The sequence below is a fragment of the Girardinichthys multiradiatus genome, chromosome 21 (genome assembly GCF_021462225.1).
Source record: "Girardinichthys multiradiatus isolate DD_20200921_A chromosome 21, DD_fGirMul_XY1, whole genome shotgun sequence".
NCBI lineage: Eukaryota > Metazoa > Chordata > Actinopteri > Cyprinodontiformes > Goodeidae > Girardinichthys > Girardinichthys multiradiatus.
The window spans coordinates 3,992,932-4,012,660 of NC_061813.1; the positions used below are offsets into that span (position 1 = coordinate 3,992,932).

Here is a 19,729-nt window from a genome sequence, read left to right on the forward strand (position 1 = left end):
TCTGAGCCTGTTTTCAAGGTTAGAGTGAAAGAGAGCACATAGAGTTTGTTACAGTTAAGCTCAGTCAATCGCCATGTCTAGGAGAGAGAAAGGGTTAAACACTAAAAGACAGGGCTATGTGGATCATCGGTAGAGGGTGAGCATTAAGTTGTTGCCAGCAGAAGCTTGGATGATTCCCCTCTCCAGAAAGGTGTCACAGGTAGACACAGAGCCAGGCCAGGTGTAGCTTCTAGGAAGAGAATAGAGAGAACAAGGTTAAATGCTGAAATAACAGGCTGCAGCGTGTCATTCGGTCTGCTGAGAAGGTGATTGGCTGCAGTCTACTGTCGCTCCAGGAACTGTACACCTCCAGGACCCTGAAGCGGGCAGGGAAGATTCTGGCTGATCCCTCCCACCCCGGTCACAGACTCTTTGAAACTCTCCCCTCTGGCAGGAGGCTGCGGTCCATCCGGACCAAAACCTCACGCCACAAGAACAGTTTTTTTCCATCTGCCACAATCCCTTAACATCTGCCTTAACAAAGCCCAGAAACCACCCTGACACCCCCCCCCCCCCCCTTTTTTTTTTTTTTGCTGACAGGACACTTGTAAACTGTAACTATGCGTTACATTAACGCTCAGCTTGGACTCCTGCTTTACTTGCATATGGCAGTGCAAGTAAAGCAGCACTGTTGTATTGCTCTTGCATCTTATACTGCTCTATATTTACTCTCACTCACTTAAAACTGTGCACATATATTTATATTATACTGTAGATATGTTTATACTGTTTAATTTGTATTGTATTGCACTGACTACGCCAAAACAAATTCCTTGTATGTCCAAAAACGTACTTGGCAATAAAGCTTTTCTGATTCTGATTCTGAAATAATGCAAAATTGGAGAGTAGTGTGAGAATGTAGCGAAGAGGGTGAAAGTGGTCATTATGTCCTCCAGCAGCCTAAGCCTATAGCAGCATAACTACACAGATAGTTTCAGTTCAGATTATTTAGTTAAACGGCGCTTATTTACAACAATGTCGTCTCAAGGAACCCCACAAAGGGTCCTACTGATGGTCATTGTTATACTAAAAACCACAAGGATTGGGATACCTCTCTCTGTCAGACTGATCACAACCATCGGAAAAGAGAAGGGGTCACACAGGTAGCAGAAATGGATGGTGTGTTTGCACCTCAACCATAACTGAGCCGGTTTAGGCTAAACCTGACTCCCCCTTACTCCATAAGCTTTATCAAAAAGGAAAGTTTTAAGCCTAGCCTTAAAAGTAGACAGGGTGTCTGCCTCACGGACTAAAGCTGGGAGCTGGTTCCACAGGAGAGGAGCCTGATAACTAAAGGATCTGCCTCTCATTCTACTTCTAGAGACTCTAGGAACCACCAGTAAACCTGCAGTCTGAGAACGAAGTGCCCTGTTAGGAACATATGGAACCATCAGATCTCTGATGTATGATGGAGCTAGATCATTAAGGGCTTTAAATGTGAGGAGGAGAATTTTAAATTCTATTCTAAATTTAACAGGGAGCCAATGAAGGGAAGCTAAAATAGGAGAAATATGATCTGTCTTTTTAATTTTCATCAGAAGTCTTGCTGGAGCATTTTGAATCAGCTGAAGGCTTTTAACTGCAATTTGTGGACATCCTGATAGTAACGAATTACAATAGTCCAGCCTTGAAGTAACAAATGCATGGACTAGTTTTTCAGCGTCACTCCTGGATAGGATATTTCTAATTTTGGCAATGTTCCGGAGGTGAAAGAAGGAAATCCTAGAAACCTGTTTAATATAGGATTTAAATGACATGTCCTGGTCAAAAATAACACCAAGGTTTTTTACTTTATTACTGGAGGTCAATTTAATGCCATCCAGGTTAAGTGATTGACTAAGCAGTTTATTTTTTTTTAAAACTCCGGTCCAAAGACGACAACTTCTGTCTTGTCTGAATTTAGAAGCAAAAAATGTAAAGTCATCCAAGTTTTTTTATCTTCAAGACATACTTGTAGTCTATCTAACTGGTTGGGCTCATCAGGATTTATGGATAAGTAAAGCTGAGTATCATCAGCGTAACAGTGAAAATGTATCCCATGCTGCCTGATAATTTGACCTATTGGAAGCATATATACAGGTCCTTCTCAAAATATTAGCATATTGTGATAAAGTTCATTATTTTCCATAATGTCATGATGAAAATTGAACATTCATATATTTTAGATTCATTGCACACTAACTGAAATATTTCAGATCTTTTATTGTCTTAATACGGATGATTTTGGCATACAGCTCATGAAAACCCAAAATTCCTATCTCACAAAATTAGCATATTTCATCCGACCAATAAAAGAAAAGTGTTTTTAATACAAAAAACGTCAACCTTCAAATAATCATGTACAGTTATGCACTCAATACTTGGTCGGGAATCCTTTGGCAGAAATGACTGCTTCAATGCGGCGTGGCATGGAGGCAATCAGCCTGTGGCACTGCTGAGGTCTTATGGAGGCCCAGGATGCTTCGATAGCGGCCTTTAGCTCATCCAGAGTGTTGGGTCTTGAGTCTCTCAACGTTCTCTTCACAATATCCCACAGATTCTCTATGGGGTTCAGGTCAGGAGAGTTGGCAGGCCAATTGAGCACAGTGATACCATGGTCAGTAAACCATTTACCAGTGGTTTTGGCACTGTGAGCAGGTGCCAGGTCGTGCTGAAAAATGAAATCTTCATCTCCATAAAGCTTTTCAGCAGATGGAAGCATGAAGTGCTCCAAAATCTCCTGATAGCTAGCTGCATTGACCCTGCCCTTGATAAAACACAGTGGACCAACACCAGCAGCTGACACCGCACCCCGGACCATCACTGACTGTGGGTACTTGACACTGGACTTCTGGCATTTTGGCATTTCCTTCTCCCCAGTCTTCCTCCAGACTCTGGCACCTTGATTTCTGAATGACATGCAGAATTTGCTTTCATCTGAAAAAAGTACTTTGGACCACTGAGCAACAGTCCAGTGCTGCTTCTCTGTAGCCCAGGTCAATGCGGCACCTGTAGCCCATTTCCTGCACACGCCTGTGCACGGTGGCTCTGGATGTTTCTACTCCAGACTCAGTCCACTGCTTCCGCAGGTCCCCCAAGGTCTGGAATCGGCCCTTCTCCACAATCTTCCTCAGGGTCCGGTCACCTCTTCTCGTTGTGCACCGTTTTCTGCCACACTTTTTCCTTCCCACAGACTTCCCACTGAGGTGCCTTGATACAGCAATCTGGGAACAGCCTATTTGTACAGAAATTTCTTTCTGTGTCTTACCCTCTTGCTTGAGGTGTCAATAGTGGCCTTCTGGACAGCAGTCAGGTCGGCAGTCTTACCCATGATTGGGGTTTTGAGTGATGAACCAGGCTGGGAGTTTTAAAGGCCCCAGGAATCTTTTGCAGGTGTTTAGCGTTAACTCGTTGATTCAGATGATTAGGTTCATAGCTCGTTTAGAGACCCTTTTAATGATATGCTAATTTTGTGAGATAGGAATTTTGGGTTTTCATGAGCTGTATGCCAAAATCATCCGTATTAAGACAATAAAAGACCTGAAATATGTCAGTTAGTGTGCAATGAATCTAAAATATATGAATGTTAAATTTTCATCATGACATTATGGAAAATAATGAACTTTATCACAATATGCTAATATTTTGAGAAGGACCAGTATAGTAAAGAGAACTGGCCCAAGTACTGAACCCTGTGGTACTCCACAATTAACCCTGGAGTTTAAAGATGATTTATCATTTACATGAACAAACTGGAATCTGTCAGACAGATAAGATTTAAACCAGCCTAGTGCTGTTCCCCTGATCCCTACAGCATATTCCAGCCTTTTTAAGAGAATATTATGGTCTACTGTATCAAATGCAGCACTGAGGTCTAACAGAACCAGAACAGACACAAGTCCATTATCTGAGGCCATAAGAATATCATTAGTGACTTTCAGCAGAGCTGTTTCAGTGCTATGATGAGCTCTGAAACCTGACTGAAACTCTTCAAACAGGTCATTGCTGTGTAAATGCTCACACATTTGATTAGCAACTATTTTCTCAAACATTTTAGATAAGAATGGAAGATTGGATGTAGATCTGTAATTTTTCAAGTCATCTCGATCAAGCGAAGGTTTCTTAAGTAAAGGTTTAATTACAGCTAACTTAAAAGCCTGTGGTACATATCCATTTATTAAAGATAGATTAATCATATCTAAAATGGGGCTGGTAATCAGAGGGAACACTTCCTTAAATAATTTGGTTGGGATTGGGTCTAACATACAAGTTGAAGGTTTAGATGAAGCTAATATTTCTGATACCTCAGGAAGCTTCACAGGATCAAAACAGTCCAAACACAAATCAGGTTCTGCAGTTATTTCCAATGTTGTCTCACTTGCTGAGGATGAAGTAATCATCTTCGGGAATATGTCAAAGATTTTCTTTTTAATAGAATCAATTTTATTTAAGAAGAATCCCATAAAGTCATGACTGCTGAGAGCTAAGGGAATGGCTGGCTCAACAGAGCTGTGACTCTGTGTAAGTTTAGCAACTGTACTAAAGAGAAACCTAGGATTATTCTTGTTCTCTTCTATTAATGATGAGAAATAAGCTGTTCTAGCTTGGCGAAGTGTCTTTTTATACAACAGTAGGCTATATTTCCAGATTAAGTAGGAATCCTCTAGGTGTGTAGAGCGCCATTTTCTCTCCGATTTTCTAACATTGTGCTTTAAAGTACGCAGCTCTGAATTAAACCAAGGAGTTAGCCTCCTATTAATGATCACCTTCTTTTTCAAGGGGGCTGCATTGTCTAATGCATCACGCAATGATGAAGAAACGCTATGAACAAAAGAATCAATTTGTGAAGGGGCAGAAACAGAATTATTGCCCTCCATTGTGCTTTTCAGTGATAATGAGGAAATTAAAAGTGGAACAGATTCTTTAATGGTTGTTACAGCATTGCCTGATAATGATCTACTATAATGAAATTTTCTTTCAGGTGTGGAGTACTCGGTTAAATTAAACTCAAAGGTTATTAAGAAATGGTCAGACAGGACAGGGTTATAAGAGAATATTGTTATGTCTTTACACTCAATGCCATATGTCAGCAAAAGGTCCAGAGAATGAAGACCTGGTGGGTAGGCTTGTTAATGTTTTGAGCAAAGCCAATTGAGTCTAAGATAACATTAAATGCTATATTTAGGCTATCACTTTCAGCGTCAACATGAATGTTAAAATCCCCCACTATAATAACTTTATCTGTATTTAACACTAAATCAGATAAAAGGTCTGAAAACTGATCTAAAAATTGAAAGTAAGGGCCTGGTGGACGGTACAAAACAACAAACAGAAGAGGTTTTAGTGCTTTGCAATTTGGATGAGGAAAACTAAGGATTAAATATTCAAAAGAGTTGTAGGTATTGATTGGTCTGGGACTAATCAATAAATCCAACTGAAAGATGGTTGCTCCTCCTTGCCCAGTAATTCGAGGAATGTGAAAATTTAAATAATTAGTAGGAGTTGACTCATTTATAGTAACATGATCCTCTTGCTGCAGCCAGGTTTCTGTGAGGCAAAATAAATCAATCTGATTGTCACAAATCAGGTCACTAACTAGCAATGTCTTTGAAGAGAGAGATCTTATGTTCAGTAAGCCACATTTAATTGTTTTATTTTTCTTTTCGGTCTGAGTTGTGTTTATTTTTATGAGATTTTCCTGATTTCCTCCTTTTAGATAATTTTTTAACCTATTAAATTTTGGCCATGGGCGAGACACTGTCTTAATAGGGTAATGGCTGGGTAGCAGTACAGAAGCTGCAGAGAGGAGTGTTAAACTACAACCCTGCTTCCTGGTATGAACCCTGGGTTGTCAGAGTTTTGGAGAACTAATAAATTCGGCCAGATTCCTAGAAAGAAAAGCTGCTCCATCCAAAGTGGGATGGACGCCGTCTCTCCGGATCAGACCAGGTTTTCCCCAAAATTTTCACCAGTTATCAATGTAACTCACCTTGTTTTCTGGACACCACCTAGACAGCCAGCGGTTGAATGACAGCATGCGGCTAAACATGTCGTCACTGGTCAGATCGGGGAGGGGACCAGAGAAAATTACGGAGTCCGACATTGTTTTGGCAAACTGAAGCAAAACTAACTTTGGTGACCTCCGATTGACGTAACCGGGTGTCATTACCGCCAGCGTGAATAACAATCTTACTGTATTTACGCTTATCCTTAGCAGTTTCAGGTAGGATTTGATGTCGCCCGTTCTGGCCCTTGGCAGACATTTGACTATGGTCGCTGGTGTCTCTAGTGCCACGTTTCTGACTATGGAGCTGCCAATTACCAGAGTTGGCTTCTCAACAGGTGTGTCGCTGAGCGGGGAAAATCTGTTAGAAACGCAGACGGGTTGGTGGTGACCTGTGGGCTGGGATCTAGGACTATGCTTTCTACATACCGTCACCCAGCTGGCTATGTGCTGGTTTTTCAACAGCGCGGAGCCGGGTCTCTAATTCCGACACCCTTGCCTCCAAAGCTACAAAAATTTTAAGCAAACCCATACACCTGGAAGATACATATATGAATCAGACAGCTAGCTGAACAGCTTAGCCTGTCTGTGTTGCTGCTAATTAATTTAGCAATCATTGGTCACCGAACAGCTTAGCTTGTTGGGTGCTGCTAATTAGTTTAGCAATCATTTAATCATAGAACAGCTTAGCCTGTTTGTGTTGCTGCTAATTAATTTAGCTATCACTTGTCACAAAAACAGCTTAGCCTGTTGTGTGCTGCTAATTAATTTAGTAATCATTTAATCATAGAACAGCTTAGCCTGTTTGTGTTGCTGCTAATTAATTTAGCAATCATTGGTCACTAAACAACTTAGTCTGTTTGCATTGCTGCTAATTTCTTTAGTGGTGGTTCATAGCTAAACAGTTTTGTGTGTTTGCATTGTGCATTTTGGGCCAAAGATGAGAGATGCAGCTGGAGATGTGGGTATGTCGCAGGACCCCATAGGAATGCAGGCACAAGAGGCGATTGGGTCATTGATTCTGTCATCCCCAGAGGAGTGTAAAGGTCTCTATGATTATGGCATGGAGCAATGTGAAGCCAGGATTCAGGAGTAGCTCCAAGTCATTAAAAACCCACCAAAAGACAGACGGGTCTCAGATGTGTTAGGACACCTCACTCTGTTGTATCAGCGAAAATTGACCAGCGTGTTAAACTGCATTTCGAGCTGAATGATACTTTGCAGACGGTGGATGTCCTTTCGTTGTTAATTTTACAATGAAAGTAAAATATTGATTTGGTTTGATTAGTTGAATTCTAGTCTTTCTGAATATAGCACGAATCACAACAAAAAGTTATCCCAGAGTTCTTCACATCAAAATCAACTGAGATCTGTAAGAAATGTTGGTGACATATTTTCTGTGTCCATGAGGTGGCAGTGTTGGCACATGTTTTGCCTGAACAGGCTGTGCAGTTAACATATTGACAGTTTAAAACGCAAAGCAAAATGCTATTTAGGCTCATTTGAACAGACATTTTAAGCCTAAATGAAAAAATCGTTAGCATATTGATTGAAATTAAACTAGAATATCAGAATTCACATATTGTGTGCATTTTTTAAGTGTTCTGATTTCAACGGTATAATGGGAAATAAAATCAGGAGTATTGGTACATAAATAAGATTTATAAGTTAGTTTTATTTAAACATCATTTCTTAAAACTGTAGAGACATTTTTAAAATGTCCATATTAAATCATATTCTATACATTTTTCACTTTAAAAAACGATGTCTAAAATACCATTAAACAGACCTTTTTATTACATTTATAGACAATAAACAGCAGATATAAGCTATTTGCAGTATATTAATACACTAACTTTTTTTATAGAGGCCAATAAATCCCTCATAACTAGTCACAATACAATGTTCACAAGCTAAAAATATATATCAGCTCTTTAATCTCGTGTACCGCTCACCAGACAATAATAAAAAAAATGACAATGAAGTTCTAAAGTAGTTTCATTATGAATTTAAACAGTATCTGTGGCTTGAAATGAACAACCTTTGAAATCTCTGACATATTGAAGGCAGTTTCACAGAAACTTCATGAAGGATCAATCCAGTGTTTGACGTTGGAAGGTTGACACCGCTCTGTACCGCAGCCAGGTTCTCCTGCTGGAGAGACTTTATACATCCTGCAGTGGACATCCTTCTGTCCCACTTTACAGAATTGTTCTCTTATGTTTCCACAAGATCATAGTGACCGTGATAATGAGACCTATCGCCAGCAAGATGAGGAGAATGCCACCAGCAATAACAGCAAGAGAATATACTGCAAAAATAGAAAAACAAAGCATTTTTTATTAGAATAATTCTTAGCAATCCACTACTTGATGCATAAAGAAATACACAGAAATAAATAAACGGCTCAATAAAATAATTACTGGGCCAATAAGTGATTAGTGATTTAATACAACAGAATAATAAAAAGAGATTTATTCAATAATTGATCAGTTAATCAGATATATATATTTCTATTTTAAGCAACTCTTTTTATTTTATCTAATTTTCAAATCATATTTTTTCTTGAATGTTATCTTTCCTGTTTACTAATACAACATAATTTCTTGCTTGTTAGGATTATTAATCTGAGATTATTATTTAATATTAATATTTTAATATTTTATCAAATAATATTTCGGTCTGTTAAGGGTTGTCCTGTGAATACCAGCCCAGTAAGGTGATGGTACTCGTACTCGTACTCGTCGTCTTCCGCTTATCCGGGACCGGGTCGCAGACTCAACAGAGACGCCCAGACGTCCCTCTCTCCAGACCCCTCCTCCAGTTCCTCCAGGGGGAGCCCAAGGCGTTCCCAGACCAGCCGAGAGACATAGTCCCTCCAGCGTGTCCTGGGCCGTCCCCTGGGCCTCCTCCCGGTGGGACGTGCCTGGAACACCTCCCGAGGAAGGCGTCCAGGAGGCATCCGGTATAGATGCCCGAGCCACCTCAACTGGCTCCTCTCGATGTGGAGGAGCAGCGGCTCTACTCCGAGCCCCTCCCGGATGGCCGAGCTCCTCACCCTATCTCTAAGGGAGTGCCCGGCCACCCTACGGAGGAAGCTCATTTCAGCCGCTTGTATCCGGGATCTCGTTCTTTCGGTCTTGACCCAAAGTTCATGGCCATAGGTGAGGGTAGGAACGTAGACCGACCAGTAAATTGAGAGCTTTGCTTTTCGGCTCAGCTCTCTCTTCACCACAACGGACCGGCACAGCGACCCCATTACTGTGGCAGCCGCACCGATCTGTCTGTCGATCTCCCGCTCCATTCTTCCCTGACTCGTGAACAAGACCCCGAGATACTTAAACTCCTCCACTTGAGGCAGGAACTCCCCTCCAACCTGAAGAGGACAAGCCACCCTTTTCCGGTCGAGTACCATGGCCTCGGACTTGGAGGAGCTGATCCTCATCCCAGCCGCTTCACACTCGGCTGCGAACCGCCCCAGTGCATGCTGTAGGTCTTGGCTAGAGGGGGCCAGCAGGACCACGTCATCTGCAAAAAGAAGAGACGAAATCCTTTGGTCCCCAAACCCGACACCCTCCGGTCCTTGGTTGCGTCTAGAAATCGGTGACAAAGGGCAGCCCTGCCGGAGTCCAACATGCACCAGGAACAGGTCCGACTTAGTGCCGGCAATGCGAACCAAACTCCTGCTCCGCTTGGAGCACCCCCCACAGGGCATCACGAGGGACACAGTGGAATGTTTTCTTCAGGTCCACAAAACACATGTGGACCGGTTGGGCAAACTCCCATGAACCCTCGAGTACCCTGTAGAGGGTATAGAGCTGGTCCAGTGTTCCACGCCGGGACGAAAACCACACTGCTCCTCCTGAAGCCGGAGTTCGACTATCGGCAGGACTCTCCTCTCCAATACCCTGGCGTAGGCCTTACCAGGGAGGCTGAAGAGTGTGATCCCCCTGTAGTTGGAACACACCCTCCGGTCACCCTTCTTATGTAGGGGGACCACCACCCCAGTCTGCCAATCCAAAGGCACTGTCCCCGTCCGCCACGCAATGTTGAAGAGGCGTGTCAACCATGACAGCCCCACAACATCCAAAGACTTGAGGTACTCAGGGCGGATCTCACCAACCCCAAAGCCCTGCCACCACGGAGCTTTTTAACCACCTCGGTGATTTCAGCCCTGGGTGATGAAAGAGTCCAACCCCGAGTCCCCAGCCTCTGTTTCCACCAGGGAATGCGTGATGGCAGGGTTGAGGAGATCCTCGAAGTATTCCTTCCACCGGCCAATAATGTCCCCAGTCGAGGTCAGCAGCTCCCCACCCCCACTGTAAACAGTGTTGGCGAAGCACTGCTTTCCCTCCTGAGGCGCCGGACGGTTTGCCAGGATCCCTTCGGGGCCAACCGGTAGTCCTTTTCCATGGCCTCACCAAACTCCTCCCAGATCCGAGTTTTTGCCTCTGCCACCGCCCGGGCCGCGGCACGCTCGGCCCCACGGTACCCGTCAGCCGCCTCAGGAGTCCCACAAGCCAACCACAGCCGATAGGACTCCTTCAGCTTGAACCCGATGTCCACCACCGGGTTCGGCGATTGCCGCCGCGACAGGCACCGCACACCTCACGGCCACAGCTTCAGGCAGCATCATCAACAATAGATGCGGAGAACATGGTCAACTCGGACTCTATGTGTCCAACATTCCTCCGAATCTGGTCAAAGCTCTCCCGGAGATGAGAGTTGAATACATCCCTGGCCAACGGGTCCGCCAGACGTTCCCAGCAGACCCTCACTATGCGCTTGGGCCTGCCAAGTCTGTCCGGCTTTCTCCTCCCCCAGCGGATCCAACTCACCACCAGGTGGTGATCAGTGGACAGCTCAGCCCCTCTCTTCACCCGAGTGTCCAAAACATGCGGCCGAAGGTCTGATAATATGACAACAAAGTCGATCATTGACCTGCCTAGGGTATCCTGGTGCCAAGTGCACTGATGGACACCCTTATGTTTGAACATGGTGTTCATTACGGACAATCTGTGACTAGCACAGAAGTCCAATAACAAAACACCACTCGGATTCAGATCGGGGAGGCCATTCCTCCCAATCACGCCTCTCCAGGTGTCACTGTCGTTTCCCTTGTGGGCGTTGAAGTCCCCCAGCAGAATAATGGAGTACCCAGGAGGGGCACTATCCAGCACACCCGACAGGGACTCCAAGAAGGCCGATTACTCCGCACTACCACTCGGCCCGTAGACTGAAATGATAGTCAGAGACCTCTCCCCAACCCAAAGGCGCAGGGATGCGACCCTCTCATCCACTGTGGTAAACCCCAACACGAGACGGCTGAGCTGGGGGGTGACAAGCAAACCCACCCCAGCCCGCCGCCTCTCCCCGTGGGCCACTCCAGAGTAGAAGAGAGTCCAGCCCCTCTCAAGGAGATGGGTTCCAGAGCCCATTCTGTGCGTGGAGGCGAGCCCGACTATTTCTAGTCGATATCTCTCGACCTCCCGTACAAGCTCAGGCTCTTTGCCCCCCAGCGAGGTGACATTCCACGTCCCTAGAGCCAGCCTAAGCATCCGGGGATAGGGCCGCCGAGGTCTCCACATTCGTCCAATCCCCTTTGCACCGGTCCCTCACGGTTCCCCCTGTCGGTGGTGGGCCCACTGGGGGATGGTGTCGCGTCTCTCGTTCGGGCTTGGCCCGGCCGGGTCCCGCGAGGAGCAACCCAGCTACCAGGCGCTCTCCGACGAGTCCCGACCCCAGACCTGGCTCCAGGGTGGGACCCCGGCTCTGCCGTACCGGGCGACGTCACGTGCCTCGATTTTGTAGTCGTCATGAGGGGTTCTTGAACCACTCTTTGTCTGACCTGTCACCTAGAGCCTGTTTGCCATGGGAGACCCTACCAGGGGCATTTAAACACCAGACAACATAGCCTCTAGGATCGTTCGAGCACTCAAACCCCTCCATATGGTGCACAGGAAGACACACCCAGGGACAGACTGAGCCTGGACTTTCTCTGAGATAGGCCCACTAGCTGCATGGGTACAGCTGTCAGCAAGGTTCCTCTGTTATCAGCCTAACTGATAAGCTCCTCTACTGTACTCTCTAAAATCCTTCCAGTTGACCTTTTTTGTAGAAAAAAATTCAATATTAACAGTCTTGAATCTGGGCTCCTCCTGCAATCATCTGCTATAAGTCTTCATGCGTCTTGAACCTTTTCAGATGTTTTAATGTTACAGCCACAAAACTTTAAGGTGGCGGTTCAAGGAGGGGTATATTTTTCAAGGAGTTTTCTTTATTTTCATGACTATGAATAATGTATTCATAGTCATGAAAATAAAGACAACTCTTTGAATGAGAAGGTGTGTCCAAACTTTTGGTCTGTACTTTACATCCATTAACAATTACTTTTCCTTCCCATAGAAAGTACTCTTGGATCAGAGCTTCTGTGTTCTTTTTGTGTCTCTGTTCTGTTCTCTCAAACCCTCGGTCTGTTGTGGAAGATGGCTGCTCACACTAAGCCTGGTTCTGGTTCTGCTGGCAGTTTCTTCCTGTTAAATGGGAGTTTTTCCTCTCCGTTGTCACTAACACTTTTGCTGGGTTTCCTTAGATAGGAAAACTTTTTAACCAATTTAAATAAATAAATGAATCTGACTGCACTGTTTGATAGTTAGGATTAACTGGAATGTATATACCTGACTTGAAGGCTATATGATTAAATTAAATTGACTTTGTGAAGGTCCTTGAGACGACATGTGTTGTGAATTGGCGCTATATAAATAAAACTGAATTGAATTTCTACTAGTCAGAATTGAATTAGAGATATCTGAAATTGGTATTTTGCCTTGTCAAAATTTAACAGGGATATCTAAATTAACTAATATGCCTAGTCATAAATCAATTACAGATATCTGGAATGTAAGTATGATGAAACCGATTTCATGTTAAAATGGCCTGCCATAGTACCGTGACCAAGGAATGTAAAAAAGAAAGACAGAAATAAATGGGGTCAGGGAAATGTGTTGGGTGAAAAAAAAATGCAACAGAGATATATTAGAGGGGGAAATATATCACTGTTTAACAGTTAAACGGACAGTAAAATAATTTTAAAATAATTAATTTTTTTTTAAAGATATTTTTTCCACACTAGTGGCCTTTATTTACTTTTTGACAGTAGGCAGACAGGAAAGAGGGGGAGACATTGGCAAATGTCGGCAGGTCTGGGACTCAAACCCAGGACAGCCGCTTCGAGGACTGTAGCCTCTGCACATGGTTGCGCGCTTAACCCCTACACCATCAGCGTGTGCCCTTGAAAATAATTTATTTATGAGGGGAAAAAATGTGTTTCCAATATATTTAAGTGGTAATAAATATAAAAGGAATAAAAGGTGTAGGAAACATAAAACAAGAAATTAACTTGTCTTAAATAAACAAAGGAAAAATCTACAGTTTAAGAAAAAAATATGATTTGAAAATTTGTGGTTTAAATAAAAAGAGTGGATTAAAATAAATAAAATCTAAAATGTTGTATTAAACAACACACTATATTTCTAGTTTCTTTTTGGCCCAGTAATTATTTTATTGAGTCATTTATTTATGTATGTATTCTTTATTATGGCAGCTTTGATTCTGCACAAAAACATGATGTACATCATGTGATGTTGGGGAGCTTTTTATAGTCAGGAATTCACTGATGCTGGACTTTATGTCCTACAGCATTATTTGAAGTTGTTTTGCTGACAGACAATCTAAGTAGAACTTGCTGAAACAGTTTGTATGAGGTATTGCCTTTTAACCCTTCTAGAACATGACGTGAATGTGCCCACTGGAACATCAACAATAACTTAGGTTAGTAATTCCCTGCAAAAAAAGGAACAGAATAGAAGAACTGACCTTTAAAGATAGACTGGTCATCATTATCAGAGCACTTGGTTGTACTCAGCTCTCCAAGCCGCTTCTCAGAGCTGCGGCTAGGAATGTAGGCCTGGACATTGAAGCAGTAGCTCTCGCCTTTATCTAGATTGCTAAGCTCTATAACACTTGATTTGGACTCATATGTTTTCTGAAAAAAAGAAAAGGTATGCATTAGTTAAAGGCTTAAGTTTGGCCTGACTTAAGAAAACATTGTACATATGATCATACATAAATGACATGGGATAATAACATGGGATAATAAAAAAATAACATGGGAAGGGTCTTCTCTGCATGATTGTTTGGCATTACTCACTATGCCGGTGCTCTTTTTTTTCCGGTACATGACCCTGTATTGTAACTTCTCAGAGAAGATATCTCTGATGCTCAGCTGACGACCATCTTTAAACAGAGCTGTGGGTGGGTCAGTCACATACAAGGTGGTCTTTTTGTCCTCCCTCACTTTCAGGTTGAAGTCAGGCCTCCCAATCTCAGCTGTGGGGGAGAAAGGAGAGTGAAATATTTAAACACGTCATGTATATTTTGGTGAGTAAAATTAGACATCAGCTCTAACCATCAGGTCTACCAAATTATAAGACAGTTACTGACAACAACAGCTAGTAGCCAACTTAATTAAGTAGAAGCAATGACCAGATAATATGGTGCACAGGAAGACACACCCAGGGACGGACTGAGCCTGGACTTTCTCTGAGATAGGCCCACTAGCTGCATGGGTACAGCTGTCAGCAAGGTTCCTCTGTTATCAGCCTAACTGATAAGCTCCTCTACTGTACTCTCTAAAATCCTTCCAGTTGACCTTTTTTGTAGAAAAAAATTCAATATTAACAGTCTTGAATCTGGGCTCCTCCTGCAATCATCTGTTATAAGTCTTCATGCGTCTTGAACCTTTTCAGATGTTTTAATGTTACAGCCACAAAACTTTAATTTAATTTACTGAGATTTTATACAGATCACAGTAGTGCATGCTTATGAGGTAGAAGAAGAATTATGCAGAGTTTTTTGTGTTTTTTACAAATAATTTGGTATGCATTTGTATTCAGCCTCCCTTATTATGAAACCCCCTAAGGAAATCCAACCAAACAATAACCTTCACCCATTAGGTAAACAGAGTCGAGTCCAGCTGTGATCAAATGCTACCGGCTCAATCGCACAGGGATCCACCCTGTAAACAGTAAGTAAACACATAAACTTCTTTATTATATATATATATATATATATATATAAATATGTATTATATATATAAATATTTTTTTATTTTTATTGTTTTCAACATTTAGACAAATATACTTCTACAAACAGAAATAAGTGTTGGAAGCGTACCAGAATTAACAGGGATAGATCTATAGTTATAAATTGTATTGCTCAGGAGAAGTCTGATCTTAAGGGTTTTACATACTCAGTCCATTTTGTCCAGATTTGGAAGAATATGTCCTTTCTCATTCTGAGGGAAAAATACAAATTCTCCATGACATGTATTTCGCACAATGTTTATCAAGCCTTTGATGGATGGCGGTTCCATTTTCAACCATTTTCTAGTGATGGCTTTCTTACCCACAAGTAACATAATTAGAAATCTTTTGTCTTTCGAACTCAGCACATGTACATCAACCAGGTACAGTCTTTCCCATTTCAGAGGAATTCTTGCACAAAAGACATTACTGATATGTTCACATATCTCTATCCAATAGTTAGTGATGACCTTGTATTCCCAGAAAATATGAAAGTGGTTGGCACCATTAGCCATGTATCCATGTGTGAGGGACCGAGCAGTAAAGGCATAGCAGACACAGGAAAGTATATTCCAAGTGGGTCTTTATTTTACCCAACAAACTTAAAAAATAGCAAAGTTCCAAAATATAGCTTATGGGCCCATAAAAGAGGTCAACTAAATATAACTCTTCTCAAAATGGGAACTCACAAACTATTAGCTAAGGAAACAAAATATACACAACGTAACTCCAAACTGACCTAACGCAAAGACACAGAAGGTTAACCTATATAGTGAATTAGCCAGACCACTCATACACAATAGGGGGGAAACAGAACTAAACATCTCTACTACCTAAGAACCAAATGATGTAAATTCACCTAAACACCCCCTTAGCTGACAGGCAAATAGTTGGTCCTACTGAGCTGGCGTTATGCTTTCTAAGTCCTCAGCTCTTGGCCACGCCTCTTTCCAAGACAGGAAGCAGCCGACTCCCCAAACCAGGTAACTCAAAAAAGAAAAACATAATAACAACAAACCACTTTATGCTACTATCTGTGTGTTCCATTCTATTATTGTTAGTTTAAGTAAGGAAATTAATGAATTACCTAACTAAAACACATGTTTAATCTCAAAACAAAACAAACTTATGAGGTGAGAATGTGAATTGACTTTATCAAAGTGGGGCTGAAGCCATCACACCATGTATCCACCACCTCGGTGAGGTGTCTGAACAGGTGTGATAAAGTATCTAAATATATTCTTCCAACTGAACTCTCACCATGTATTGGATCCTGTTATTGTCCACTGTAGTTGGCATATCTTGGCCCAACTCTCAAGTGAAAAAACCATGTTGCCCTCTTTCTCCCACCGTTACTTAATATTTCTTAAAAACATTTTTGGATACCTTAGTATAACCTGGATATTATGTTCTGTGGATGAGACTCTGTTAATGTTAGGAATATCCCTAAAAAGCTTAAATATATTCCTTCAAACACTGCTTTCATGTTTTGGTAGAAATAATGTCTAACCTGCAGATAGCTGTAAAAATCAATTTGCTCTAAGTTATGGTTAATCCCTAGGGCCTCAAAACTCGAAAAGGCCTCCTTTTGGGTAAAGGAGTAATAGGTCATTAATCCTTTTGATATCATTCTTTTAAAGTGGTCACCTTATCTATTTGGCACAAAATCGTAGTCCTAAGCACACCACCTTAAAATTTTGGAGAGATCAGCAAGTTTGCAAATCTTGATGGTTTCATTCCAGGAATTTTGTAAGGAATCGATCATAAAATCATGGGAAGCCATTATGGACTTCTGCAGTGTGGTATCTGCTAACATGGCCATAATGGGCATGTCTTCTGTGATATTATGTTCTATGTCCTTCCAGCCTGCTGAGTACTTTGGGTAACTTAACGTACTAGAGTTTTAAGCTGGGCAGCATAGTAATATTCCTTAAGACCAAAAGACCCATACCCCCTTTTTCTTTTGATAATGGCAGTGTTTTATATTTAAATCTGGCCCTTTTGTGCTGCCATAGGTATTTCGTCCACATCCTGTCCCATTCATGAAAATGTTGTATAGGCACTTTAACTAGTAAACACTGAATCTTTTCTGTTGGGTTGAAATTCAAACACAGTATTTGGGTTATGTTGACATTTCCGTATTTCTCAAATCCTGCCATTAATTTGGGAAGTGTTTGATTTGGTTGAGTTAAAAATATAACCACGTCATCCGCAAATGGGGACAGTTTTTGTTACCCTGATGCCATCTTTAATAGCAGGTCCCTGTCTTATCCACTGGGCCAGGGGCTTTAGAAAGAAGGCAAGGAGTAGCAGGGAGGTGCTGCAACCCTGACGGGATCCTCTCTGCAACATCAGAGAAGTCCCCATTAACTTTAATCCTTGCTGTAGATTTGCTGTACAATGCTGCAACTGTACCCACTAAACTTGGGTAAAAACCAAACTTCATTAAGACTTTGTGTAAAAAGGCCCCCCAAACTGAGTCAAAAGCTTTTTCAGCATCTAGACTCAGGATCAGTGTCTCCAAGTTATACTGTTTGCCGTGTTTGGAGATAAAACACAAACAAATAATAATTCATTAGACAACTCATTATAAAAGGGTGGATCTGCTCTTGATGAACAACTGAAGTGACGGGTAGACTGGATTGTGATCCAAAAGCGCACTGGTACCGACCTCACATCTATGAAAATAATTTTTGAACATAAAAAATCAGTAAGTGAAAATATGTTATGTACGGCGAAGTAATGTGTGTAGTCTCGACCTCAATTCCCGCCAAGTGTCCAAAATTCCAAATTCCTCCATTAATGTATTTATTCTTTTACCCATATTTATGGCTTTGGGTCCATTGGATGAATCTAGTCTTGGATGCAGTCAAATATTAAAATCCCCCCCGCATATTACAATTCCCTCTACTTTTTGTTGTCATAACGTCGAAGACATGTTTATAAACCAGTCAGTTACTCCCAAAATGTATGTAAACATTAAGTATGTAAACATTTAGACCCCCTAAATTTTCCCAATTACCATAACATGCTGTATTTCCATTTGTTATCCTTATTTTCTGATATATATTCAAAATTAACTGTCAGAAGTGTTGGTTCCTCATGTTGAGTAGTTTTCCTATGTTTAGTTATTCCTTCTGTTATCCTGGTGTTTGGTTTAGTTCTGTCAGTACTTCTGCACCTTTAGTTCTGGTGATCCGTCCTCCCTTGTTCTTAGGTCTCCTTTTGTTATTGTTTACTTAGTTGTTTGTTTCCCTTAATATTAGTTGTTCTCCGCAGCCTTACTTCTAGTATAGTTTTCTCTTGCTTAGTTCTTCATGTTTATTTCTCCCTTCCTGGTTTATTATTCTGTGTAAGTCCCTTCTGTTTCAGTTCTTCTCTGGCAGTTAATAGTATTTGATCATTTGTTCCTGCTAGGTTTAGTTTCCACTTATTGTTTATGTTTTAGTTATCTGTTATCTTAGGTCTTCGCTCTCTCTGCTCCCCCCTGCTAGTTCTGTATTTATTGTCTCTTTCATACCCAGTGTCCCACTTCCCGGTTTCTGGTTTGTTTACATTTTCAGTCTAGTTTAGTTCCTTGTGTCCCTGCGTTTCTCAGCATTAATCACTTTAGTAACCACCATTCCCTCAGTCTCCACAGCCGGTTCTCGCACCTTTTTCCACTAATAATCAGATCAACTTAGCTTTCCTCTCATTGGTCCACTCTCCTCCTCTCCCTGCATTTAACCTGGTCTATGTTCATTGTTCTCTACTGGTTCCTCATTAAATGTCATGTCTCTCCTCGTGCTCCTTGTGTTTCCCTGCATAGTGCTAAACAGGGTATTCGTCTGATTCTCCAGTGATCTTGTAAGTGCTGAACCAGGAGCCTTATTTAAGTAAATCGTATTTCACAATATGCCGAGCCCTAACCTCAGATCGTGACATTAACTGCCCCAGACAGCAAAATCGTCACCCCCCTCCTCTTCCTGAGCTATGGGAAGAGAAATATACCATTTTGAATGTCATTTTATTTAATTTTGCATGTTCAGAGTCATCAAGATGCGATTCCTGAATGAATGCTATCTGGACTTTGTCCCTTTTTAACTGTGATAGCATTTTCATTGGCTTTAATTTTAATTGGATTGAGCACAGTGTTTATATTAAGTGAGACCATTTTTATCAGCGTGTCCTGCATTTAAGTATTTCACTTAGTAGGCCATTCAGTAAACAAACTGACAAGCTTCCCCTCCTCTGACCACAACAGCAGAGAATGAACAGAAAGTAAAGTAAAACACTCTTACCGAACATAATGTAAGCTAACGACAAACAGTAACAATATACAATACCGAATGATCCTAGTACCCCTAATGGGCACTACAAGACAAACTCTACCCCTGTTCCCAGAGGGGGTGATGTTTAGTTGCTTAAGCCATATCCTGCAATTACTCCCTCAGAACTGCCGATAATGAAGATCGTTGCTTACTCACCTAGCCTTTTACTCTCATTGACCGTAATGGGAACGCCGACTAGTAAAGCAAAAAGACTAAAGTCTTTAATCTAACAGATTGTTTGGTGAGGATCTTCT

The 19,729-nt window shown here is 41.9% G+C and overlaps 1 protein-coding gene across 1 annotated transcript in view; it reads right to left on the reverse strand.

The window, feature by feature from the left end:
- Window positions 1-7,677: 7,677 nt before the first annotated feature.
- LOC124858110 (tissue factor-like) overlaps window positions 7,678-19,729 on the reverse strand; it is a 32,295-nt gene continuing 20,243 nt past the window's right edge. The window contains exons 4-6 of the mRNA XM_047349918.1: window positions 14,232-14,410; window positions 13,898-14,066; window positions 7,678-8,333 (exon numbers count right to left, since the gene is read on the reverse strand). Of these exons, the coding sequence (XP_047205874.1) occupies window positions 8,224-8,333; window positions 13,898-14,066; window positions 14,232-14,410 (458 nt within the window). The 3' untranslated portion in view covers window positions 7,678-8,223. The remainder of the gene's footprint in view (window positions 8,334-13,897; window positions 14,067-14,231; window positions 14,411-19,729) is intronic.